The sequence below is a fragment of the Aplidium turbinatum genome, chromosome 6, assembly GCF_918807975.1.
Source record: "Aplidium turbinatum chromosome 6, kaAplTurb1.1, whole genome shotgun sequence".
Lineage (NCBI taxonomy): Eukaryota > Metazoa > Chordata > Ascidiacea > Aplousobranchia > Polyclinidae > Aplidium > Aplidium turbinatum.
In genome coordinates this window covers 28,459,897-28,472,226 of record NC_137477.1, presented here as the reverse complement: position 1 = coordinate 28,472,226, position 12,330 = coordinate 28,459,897, and the positions used below count along the sequence as shown (strand labels likewise).

At 37.3% G+C, this 12,330-nt stretch overlaps 1 protein-coding gene across 1 annotated transcript; it reads right to left on the bottom strand.

Annotated features, from left to right (window-relative positions):
• Nucleotides 1–1,250: 1,250 nt before the first annotated feature.
• On the bottom strand, nt 1,251–11,371 carry LOC145771944 (glutamine amidotransferase-like class 1 domain-containing protein 1). Its single transcript, XM_082583714.1, has 5 exons — nt 11,286–11,371; nt 8,775–8,851; nt 7,351–7,564; nt 6,064–6,252; nt 1,251–3,514 (listed from the first exon to the last, which is right to left on the bottom strand). The coding sequence occupies exons 1-5, from the start codon at nt 11,335–11,337 to the stop codon at nt 3,399–3,401; spliced, it is 648 nt and encodes a 215-aa protein (XP_082439840.1). The 5' UTR covers nt 11,338–11,371; the 3' UTR covers nt 1,251–3,398.
• Nucleotides 11,372–12,330: the final 959 nt, after the last annotated feature.

The window sequence follows — 12,330 nt, the reverse complement described above, 5'->3', positions numbered from 1 at the left end:
GCATTAAATTAAATGATATGTTCTACTGGTGCAAATTAAGCTAAACTATCACAAGATGTATACAGTGACAATCTGCTTTTATTCCGACGTTTCGTCAATCAGTTTAGCTTAATTTGCACCAGTAGAACATCTCATATCATTTAATGGAGGCTATCTGTTGGTGAAATATAAACTCTCACGGTCTTTGCGTACAATTTTCACCATTTTTAATCAATATTTTGCTGTAATTAGTCATGGCAAAATTGTGAGTGTCGATAGACTGTTGACCAACATTTGCATTTTTAAGATAAGCATTGATCAACAATCTGCTGCCTCAAAAGAATTAAGTTGAACAATAGATAGCCTTAAGCCCTTAACTTATAAAAAGTTTTAATTCTAAATTATTGTAGGCTATGATTTTTTTTAGTTAGGAAACGAAATCTTATGCAATGTCTTTTGAAATTTCAAACAACGCTCCAGGGCGAAAATCATCGTAGGCTATAGTGCACAAATAAACCACAAACAAGTTTTAAATGTTGTGATAGGCTAGCCTATATCAATGATGCTGCAAACTCGAAACATTTTATGGGCCACCTAAAAACGTTCTGCGGACTCCCGGTTGGGAACCGCTGATCCAATGTGAAAGATTCAGTTTTGCTTTTAGCAACATGATCGTTACTTATTTCACAAGTGTAGATGGAACGATCCGTTTCAGCGTAGGGTAATGCTGCGGGTCCACTGCGGTCTGTGGTAATAGAATAGCGGTTCTTCGCGAGCTTCCGAAACACACTTCCTAACTTCGTGACAAACTGCTATTACCACAGCGAACCAGCAGGATTACTAGGCTGAAATAGATCGTTCTATCTACACTTGTAAAATACTTCTCCGATGTTCATATTAGATCTGAGGTGTAAACCACTCTGGACGAAACGAAGTAGGATAAGAAACATTCGACACTACATGAGCCTAGGCTATCGATAAATTAAACAACAAAACTGCATATCGCTAACTACTGTTAGCAGCGAAAGTGTTACATGTATGAATGCCGCATAAAATTGATCAAAGAAACACATGTTTTTTTGCTTAAATCTAAGCTCCACCTAAGCTTCGTCTCTTTAATTCGTAAATCGCTCGATGTTTTTTTGGAATCTCACGCGCACTGCATTCAAAAATACTTAAACGCATATATCAAATGCCGAATTAGTCGAACAAAATATTTCTCGGGGTTATAAAGATGCAATAAACAGAAATGACTGATTGGTGTATTCACACAAAAGATAAGAATTCTGCGATATTGCTAAAAATGTGATAATTAAACAAAAACAAACAAAGACAAATCTAATGAATTCCATTTATTAAAAATTTAGGCTTTTCAAATACGACATGGCGCCACAGGAGGTCAGAACTGTCATACTTATTGGCAACAACGTTATAATTGGAGTCACATAAGAGGGGAGATTAACAAAAGCGAGAAAAAGGGATCAACAGCTTCATATTTCAAGAAATGATCATACAAGCAGAATTATAAACAATTAAACATCCCTTCATTATGTTGTCGGATTATTAAAATAAGTCTGTACAATAAAATTGTGTACAACAAAATATTTCGTTCGTTAACAGGCAAAATTTTTTGTGACTTTTCTCTGAAACAAACAACTTTTGCTACAAACTGTCCAGGAAACCTATCTCGAAACGAAATTCTTTGTCTTGCTTTCCTTTCGAAACAGGTTTGTTAGTGGAGAAAATCGCTTCACTTCGCATTAAAACCCAAGCAAATTTGTTGTAAACTCAAAACGAAGCCCACTTCAACGTCAAAATATGGCAGTAATGGAAACCCAGAGTGCAAAGAGATACAGCACCACGTTTTTCGAAGAATTAATCATTTCCGAAATTTCTCTACCAAATGCTCTATTTTTTTTCATTATTAACCATGCTTTCTCTTTCTGTTTTACCGTACATCACGAAGATGACAAAGCGAAAATTCTTTCAAACTCTTTCACGTCAGCAGCAGGACTCTCCGAAACAAAATTGTTTACAAATCTTTTGTTTCATACCAAACTGTTCATCCTGATATCTTTTCGAATTAAATTTTATGTGTAAAAATCGTTTTGAAAAACCGCAGGGCCAGTAGGCTACATGCATTTTAAAGTTTTTGTCAGACACTTTGGGAAAATGAAAATGACAGTTCAAAGTTCAGGAGCATAAAAAGTTAAGGTCTTCTAATTTAGTGACTGGCCTCTACTACGTCATATACCGGTAACTAGATTCTAGAAGACAGCGAGATTTCACCAACAATGATTGTTTGTAGAACTTGTACTTACAAAACTTTGGTAGAGAGTTTGCTTTGTTGAACCATAGACAAACAAAGCAAAGCAACCTTAGCGGGTTTAACATGTTGTATTTCACAGAGATATAACGTATTTAAGAAAAAATCAACGTAGACGTTTTCGACACGTACTGATGAGGACACACGTACGTGTTGAAAACATTTGAGTTTTTTAAAATTATGTTATCTCTCTCTCTGTAGGTATCATGGCTGATACAGCCCTCGATGTACAATGATGTTCCAGTTTGATCGATCTCGTGCGTCTTGCCAAATTTTAGTAGGGTTTTTGATATGTGGTTGAAAATTGTGCAAAAATGTGAATCTTTGAGCTCCTCTTGACCGTTTTCCTAGTATTTTTCCACTTAAAGATAAATCTTCAAGTTCGCCTTTCCTTATGATGTGACCCAAGAACTTCAGCTGCCGCATTTCTATAGATCTCATTATCTTCTGCTCCTGGCCCATCTGTTGGAGAACTGCTCTGTTGGTTCGAAAAGCTGTCCATGGAATTTTAAAAATTCTTCGGTAAAACCACATTTCTGCAGCTTCAAGCTTTTTTCGGGTTTTTGCCGTTATTGTCCAGGTTTCACATCCGTACATCAAAATTGACCAAACAAAGCATTTTAACAAACGAATTTTTAAGGTTTTGGAGAGCTTTCAATCTTTAAAGATTTTTGCCACGGTGTTGAAACTTGACTTTGATAATGCAATGCGTCGTCTAATTTCTCTTCACATCGGGTGCTTGGATTCAGTATTGAGCCCAAATAATTGAATGTTTGAACCTGTTCAATTTTGTTATCATTGCAGTACAGGCAAATTGTTGGTTCAGGAAGACGTTTCGAGGCTGCCAGAGCCCACTGCAAATTATGTTATATCTCTGTGTAATACAACATGCTAAACCCGCTAAGGTCGCTTTGTTTTGTTTCTCTATGGTTGTACTTACAAATACGCAAATATAATAGAAAGCGGAAATTCACAATGTGACTTATGAAACGCAAAGTGAACGCAAAGACACATGATATTTGAAAAAAAAATTGCAAGATGATGAGAATATAAGGGTGTTGGCACAGTGGCACACACACCAGGACAACATTGGCTACCTTGCATTAGATGCTAAAATAAGATTTTGAACTGCTGTTAAAGTTGATTGGGTATTTTGTCCTGTGATTAGATTTCTGTCTATGACCACGTGCACGCTGTGAGGATCGCTGGCTGCAAATAAAATCAAATCATTAAAACCAGAGTCATGTAGTTGGGTTTTAACTTTAAAGCGCGGACGCTTGGTAGGTTTTGATATACTATTCACAGCGTAGCCATGGTCTTTCACGTAGTCTCGGCGCAGTTATAGAGGGAAATAGGGACAATGGCGTGTGCAACATTTTGTCAAGGGAGTAGTCAAAATCTTTTTCGCATCGAAACGAATTGAAAAAACGCTCATTTGCTAATAATAACCAGTAAGTCATATTGTGCAAGATTAGACTACTATACTCAGCTTGCATTGACGATAATTTTTTGGTTTGCAGCAACTAGTTTACTCGTTTTGATAGATTTTGTATTGAAAACAAAAAAATGTGATATAACCCTCTTGACTTGAATTCGCATAATATAATGTTTTACATAGACAACGTAGTGAGCTTACTTAACCCAAAGAACCAGGCGTATTGAGAGTACGTTCAGTGGTGTATCGCAGGATTTTCTTACTGGGAGAGGAGGGTTCGATGTAACTTGACACTTTTTATCAAAAGTTGCCTAATGCTACTTTGTAGTCTGACCAAGGTTTAAGGTAGCCGAAGCTATCTGTTGGTGAAATATAAACTTTCACTGTATTAACAGACAATGTCTTAAGATTAAAGTAAAAATCGAACCTCTGTGAAAGTTTAAATCATCATCATCATAATCCATCGTCGGTTTGTTCCCCACTAGTGGGGGTGGCCGATTGTTTCCGCGCAGCAATTGTTTTAATCCCTTTCTCCATTTCACCCTGTCCCTTGCATCTTCCTCCTTCAGTCCGACTTTTTTAAACTCATCCTTCACTTGTTGTTTCCACGTTCTTCTTGGACGACCGCGTTTCCTCTTCCCATCCACCTTTAGATCTAGTGCCTTTCTAAGAAAACTTCCTTCCTCCCTCCTTATCACATGTCCATACCATCTTACTCCATTTGCCCTTGCCAGTTGGTCTATGGTCTCTCTCATCTCTAGCATATCCAACAATTCTTCAGTCCTTTTTTCCCTTCTCGTTTTCACCCCACACATTGCTCTCACCATTGACCTTTCCGTTCTTCTCAGGATTGCCAGTTCACTCTCTCTCAATACCCATGTCTCGCTACCATATAGCATTGCAGGCCGCACACAGCTCCGATATACTTTTCCTTTCATCCTTAGTGAAAATTTTCTGCCATACAACATTTCCCCACATTCCCTGAACTTTGCCCAGCCCAATCTTGCCCTTGTTGTCACCGCTGCTTCACATCCACCACTTCCATTTATCCGATCACCCAGATAACAGAAGTCTGTCACTGTTTCGATGCCATGGCAGAACTCATCATCATGGCCTTCCACTTCATTCCTTCCTTTACTGCATTTCCCACAAACAAAACACTTCGCCAATCTTGTTGCGGCTCTCTTGACATTAGCACATCTTGCATGTACCCACTTTTCACATTCCTTGCATTGAATTGAATTTCTCATCACTCTCTTGCCACATATTCCACAGGGATCTACTTTGCTCTCACCAACTGTTCCTTCTGCTCCACTCACCATCACTTTTGTTTTTTCAAGATTCACCTTCATACCCTTGGTTTCAAATGCTTCTTTCCATTTCTCAAACTTTCTCTCCATTCCCTCCATACTATTACTTGTCAAGACCAGGTCGTCTGCATACAAAATTTCACTCAATAAGCCCTCTCTCACTCCTTCAGTTACAACGTCAACCACAATAGCAAATATCAGAGGTGACAAAACTGATCCCTGGTGTACACCAACCTTCACAGAAAACTCGTTTGAATAATTTGATCCAACTCTCACTTTTGTTCTTGCATCCTCATACATAGACATCACAGCTCTCACTAATACCTCCGGTATACCTCTTTTCCTCATTGCCCATTCCATCACTTTCCTTGGTACTCTGTCAAATGCCTTTTCTAAGTCGACAAAACACATATATAGTTTTCTCTGCTTCTCTCGGTATTCCTCCTGCATTCTTCCCAATATAAACAGAGCATCCACTGTACCTTTTCCTGGCATAAATCTAAACTGCATATCATTTAATTTCACCAATGTTCTCGACCTCTTTTCTAGTATTCGCTCCACAATTTTCATTCCATGCTCTAGTAGTTTTACACCTCTATATGCACTGCAACTTCTCACATCCCCTTTTCTCTTGAACAGTGGAACAACAATACTATGCTTCCACTCCTCCGGCATTCCCTCTCCATCTAATACCCTTTGACTAAGTTGTAGCATTACTTCAATTCCCAAATATCGAATGCAATTTATTACGGTACCTTAAACAAAAATTATCGCTACTCCTGCGTACGCCACTGAATAGGGAGTGGACGTTGTACAAAAACAGGCGGTTACATTCCATGGAGATACATTGCTACCGTTTACCGCATTGGACAGTGCAGGTACCATACCACATCAAACATTACTTTTTAGTGACATAGATTTTACACAAATTCACACCAATCACACATGAGATATGTATTTTGAAAACATTGAACCCAATACAAGAAGTACAAACAAACAAGCGGAACATTCACCTGTGTAAGATGCTAAGTTGTCCTTAGCAAAGTCTTCAAAAATAATCGGTAAAGATCCGAAATCTTTCCGTTGCATCATTTCATGCACAGAGGGCCCAGTTAAACTGTAACCTTTGAAACACCACCCTTTGTTTTCAAGCCTGCCTGCTGTGAGTGCTATGGCTCCAAAACCAATTGCACACATCGGTTCTGCAAAACAAAGTATCCGGTAATTTCTATACTTTTGAAATCTACAATTGGCACAATGACATATGTATCTAAGTAACCAAAGATTTGAAAGTTGGTAAAAGTTTCTGGGTTGTAATGTAATATAATAATGAGAATGCATTAAGATCCAAACTGGAAGTTCTCCAATTTCCTTGTCTGGTTTCTGTTGCTATGTCTTTGAGCAGACACTTTAACCTCTGTCCAGCAGTATAGGTACTATTGTAACTTTTGCGTTTTTAAATTGTGATAACGTTTTTGCTGGAAGCAGCATTGACTTGAAATTTCTTGACATTTTTGAGATAGGTTGCGTAGGCCAAACTTCAGAAACAAGCTGTACACGTTGCCACATTGGGGAGGTGAAGCTGTTTTTACACCTTTAACAAACGGCATAGCTGTACAATTGTACCTTTGCATATTATGTATGGAATTAATGCAAGAAAAAAGACATCATTTCTATTTAAAAAAAATAATATTTTGTTACAGCATTACAAAAGAATGCAAAACACCTTATTTACAATTTCAATGATAATTTAGGAAGCTTTGTTAATCTTTTTCACACATTACAGTATATACAGTATACACGTGTAATCTTTGCATGCTACTGCTCGTTGTTATGTTAACATGTAGGACGTAAACCACGCAGCTTTTCCAAATTTTACATTGTTTCCGCTTCTGCTCTTGGCAGATAATAGCAACCGCTAACAATCATAAAAAAATATGTTTTGAGTAGTGTATTGGAACGTTCGGACCAATCAAAACCATATAGAAAGTATGCATACACTAATTTTTATGCAACACATATGAAAGACGAATGTACAATTGTATATACTACTTATGCCGCCTGTTAGCTTTGTAAAATTATGGCACCGGACAAAGGTCAAAGCCTTAGTGTATTGTGTATCCAGAAAAGCTGATACTTCTGCAAACCGCAATATAACTGCGAAGATAACAATGAAGATAAAGAAACCAAAAAAAGGGATCATGACTATAAACCGACAATTAAAATCACCAGCTGCAGTACATCAGAGTATACACATTACACATAATAAACAGTCACAAGATTCAACAACCTTTGCTTACTTTGATCTTTTGCAAATGAACGTAGAATATGCATCACAGAATCATGCTTTGCTAAGTCATATAAGGAACCAGGAGAACTGGGGATTAACAAGCAGGAAAATCTAGATGGATCAACAGATTCTAGTTTTAAAGGAGATGCATAGCTTTTCGTACGAAACTCTGACACCCATCGTCTAGTTGTGTCATCAACATTCACAAAGTCAATTGGAATGCCCTGAAAAAATTTGTCATAAATATTTACCATACAGTAAACGCAGTTCTCCTATAAATGCACAAAACTTAAATTAATTAGTAATATAATACGCAACATGTGTGATTGTGTGTATTATTGTATATATATATACAGCTTAGTATAACCATTTATTAAATTACAAAAATCTAAAATCATGGTCAGAGAATGAAAAAAAAAGATCAGATGCACACCACTCCTTACCCACTGGGCATAAGCCTGAATAGTGGATACGGTATGTACAACAAAAACACAATTTACAATTTTCCAAGCGATTTGCATTCATTAAATAATCAGCATTTAACATTTTTTGTTGATGAAACAGACAAAATCGGTGAATCGTATTGATTAGCCATTTGCCAGACGTTTTGATACGATTATTTGATTGATATATTCAGCCAATTTGTTAAAGAAAATTGTTGGGAATCTGCATGTGCTAACTGAGTCGCATTAGGCTTCACAACTGTGTGGTCAAGCCTACAAGTGTTTGAAAGTCTAATTAAACATCTAGTAAGGTTATTAGGGCTTTGTTACAAAACATAGTGCATTGCCAGTGATCGGCTGTATAATCAAAACATTTTCCCCAAAACTGCGGCAATCGAACTTCTTTTATCTTTAATGATCGCTGTAATGTCACAAAACAAACTTTGACCGGCTGTGTCTTCGTTCAAATGTGCTATTTTTAGATCTGTTACAGTGTGATTATTTCCTTTGTCTGTTCTTTCACCGTAACGAAGTCTAGCTGTAGGAAGGTTAGGTTTTTGTGGCACAATGTCTTTCGCATAGGATCACAATACAGGATTATATAGTAACTTGATTTTCTTTTAAAGGCATTCATCTGTCTGGTAACCTTATTTTCTTCACTTTGCTTTTGCAGGTGGCAGACAGTTATGCGAAAAAAAAGGATATTCTCCTTTCACCTACTAGTAGACATTTGCCACGTGACTCATTGTCTTTGTCTAAATGTTTTTGAGCAAAGACAATGATACAACTAAATGAATGAACTATATATGCAAACGAAAGCAAATGCTGATACACTTATCTCACATATTCCTGTAAGTGGGATATGTTGAATCGATAGTTTTACTTAACATTAGATAGAATTTAGTTTGGGATTTCATATTTTGATACAATAGAATAATTGATATGTTTAAGTAGTATGCACTTAACCGATTCCGTATTTATTTCCATATACCTGTGGAGTTGCTATGGCTAATGTGAATGCAGAGTTGGTAAGAGTAAAAGCATGAATGAATGACTGAATGCAAACACCTGCAAATGCATATAAATATTACATTAAACTCTTTCAAACACAACTTCATCATGAGAACTATGTAGACATGAAATGGTTCAACAGGTAAAATAGAATCCGCCTAACTTGACACTTGTAAACAAATGGAAAATGCTATTAAGTTAGCCTAAATGTCAAGTTTGAACAATCTCATGAGTATTCCATTAAAACAAGGCAAATCATAAATATTGTTTGTTGCGCAAAGCAAAAAACCAGATTGAAAACAGGCCAAAAAAGATGATTATGTGCGATCAACCTCTAATAAAAATAATCAAGTATCAGGGTTCAACTTTAACTTTTTTTCGCACTGGCCAACCGGACCAGTGGCTAACCAATAACCATTTGCACTGGTCCGCACGAGATCGCACTGGTCCGTCCTGTTTACTGATAAAACAAGATTGTCGTGGGAAGCACGAGGCCAACCCAGGGAAAACCACCTTAAAACGACAATAATGAATGGTGGCAATAACATGGAAATATGCAATGCCAATAACAGTAACAACAGTTTATCTAGGCAAGACATTCAATCTACGTTAAGTCTTCAATCTACTTGCGGCTCTTTTTCAATTTCTGAATCCGATGATGGGCCATAATCGGAATCTGATGACGCGACGATCACGGGGTTATAATCGGAATCCGATGTGTGTTTGTCTGGCCTTGTATTAAGTTGATTTGATGCCTCATCACTCACATGCTCTCTAGCACAATCTTAACATTTTTATGCATTAAATCTCTTGAGAGCACTGTACTAGGCTACCAGAGCTCACATGTTGTTGCGATTACCCTTTTTCTTACGATTTAACACCGTCACGTGATGTTGCAATTGCTTTTTTTTACGATTTAACACGTGATATTGCGATTGCCTTTATCTTACGGCTTAACACGCACGGATCACGTGTTTTGTTGTTTGAAGAGAAGCGCAAACGAGAACCACGCACTCTAAACGATCAAACGACATAATACGATGATATTTTCGCACTGGACAGTCGGACCAGTGCAAAACGATTCATACTGGTCCGCGGGGAACTTGCGCTAGACATTGGCCAGAGGACCAGTGCTAAGATCAAACCCTGAGTATATAGATACAGATTTACTGTTTTTACAAATTATTGTTTTTTGCACTTTTATAATCCTCCATTATTGTATTATAGATTTTGATTATTGTACCTAGTCAATGGTGGTTTTGGTATATATATTGTATCTTTAGCATACTTTGATTGATTGAATCTTTATTCTCGGACTGGGAAAGCTTCTTGTAGAGCTTAATCCTGGCAGTTTCGCATACTTGTAGACTGTAGAGGCTTTGAATCACTGACGCAGGCCAGGTCACCGAGATTGACAGAGTGAAGTTTCCGAGTGTTGAAGTCTTGTTGCCTGGAAACTATTCCATCCATTAGATTCCACTGAATGGAGAGCAGTCCTTAACGTGCGTTGCTCAAGCGCACACCCCGAGAGTCAAACCAGCACCGCTTGATCTTGAAGCTGCTTTGTTCCAGAAGTGACGCGCTAACCAACTGAGCTATCGGGACGGATAGCTCAGTTGTAATATTCTTATTTCTTATTTCCCCACTTCTATGGATTGTAACATGGGTTTTTTTTTCGGTCATTTATCGGTCATTGACCAATTTTTTAGCAAAATGTCCGAAAAATATATAGCCTAGTTAATTCGGTCAAAATGTCTGAAAAAATAGATAGTCAATCCTCTTCTCAGATAAAACACGACAACGTTTCTCAGCGAAACTTAATGTTGTAGCTAATCAGGAAGTGGCAATTATGGTTCAAGTATATTTGAAAAGGAAATATTTTCAGCAGAAAAAACGACCGAAATAAATAAAAAGTGACCGAATTTTTTCAAGTCATTTCAGATAAATGACCGAAAAGTCTCAGCAAAAAAAAACCCAGATTGTAACAATGTCATATATTGTTCATGAAAGTTGAATATTTTAGCTTAAACTTTTGTGACATTGTAAAAACTGAAATTTACAAGCAAAATTGGGAGCTGGTGTAGCCTACAAGTCTCCGCCCTGGTTAAAAAATACCAAGACATCATAGACAGGAATCGATGAAACATATAGAGTGAAGATAGAGTGAGTGCTTAAGAGTGAACCTTTGCTTTATTGTTCACATACGGTAGGCCTATGTACGGTACTTCAACCCATGTGTCCTGGTCGATTCCTGTTTATGACATCATGATATTTTCATTAGGACAGAGGTTTGAAAACCAGCTCCCAAAATTGTTACGTATTACATACACTTAAACCAGTTTTTACAAAAAACAAAATTGAAACCTGCTATCTCATAGCTTGGAAGCAAAAAGTACGGTACCGTAGACAAAATTGCAATAATAATAACCTAATGAAATAACAAACAGTATCAGTTAGATTGTAATCAACACTTCACACATTTATATGGTACCTTCTTTGTGACTGCTGCAGAGAACTAAACAGGATGGCCGTGTTTCTGACATGACTTTACTTTCTACCAAGTTTCCACTAAAAATAATGGACCTTTTTAGCAATCTAAAATTTTCTATCAAGCAACAGGGTTGCCAGACTGAAATTTGCAAAAAAGGCCAAACTCAACAAGAAAAAAGGCCAAATTGAGGCCAAATAGGTAGAAAAAAAGCCAAAAATAAGCCAAACTCAAACAAGATAAAATAAGCATTGTAATCAGGGTTGTCAGACTGTGAAAAGGTCTTAATGCCAAAATAATACAAGAAAAATCTGGTGGAAAATTTTCTTAAGAGGCAATGCAAGGTCTGAAAGGAATGGTCCAACAGGAAAGAGTCTTAGTGTCGAACAGAGCTGAACACTTTTCATAAGAACGTCAAATATGAAAGCAATCAATATTAAAATGTCGTCAGCGAATAAAGCTAAATTCATGTCGTCATAATTAAATAATTCATGTTCATGTCGTCAAATTCATGTCTAAATTCCTCAATCGTCGTAGGCTATACTGCTTGATGTGCAGTCTGATTATAGAAAGAGCTCAACACTTTGCTCTCCTGGGCCACATCGAAACGGGTTTTTGCCTGAGGATGGGTTTCTTTTATGTCCGGTTTTCTTTCTCTATCTATCATTTATTGCTACATGTGTGCTTCTGTTTGTTTTATGGGTTTTGTGGCCGTGCTAACTAGGCTACAGACAGACAGGCTACTACATGATTTACTATTCAGGCACGTTTTAAACCTTTGAAGGTTTTGCCACCTTTTCCCGTTCATTAACGTGCTGGTAGGCCTATATCGACTATTGTAGTTACTGTACTTAGTAGTATCTTTTTCGTCCGGGATGCGTTAATGACGAAAAATAAATGAATGAATGATGTATGTATCATTTAAGTGAACATTACTACATCATCATCATCCGTTCAGTCGTTTACGACTCTCGGTCACTCTATACGTCATCTTTCTCCACATCTCTCGATCCCACGCAGCCTCCTTCAATTCATGCACTCCCATACC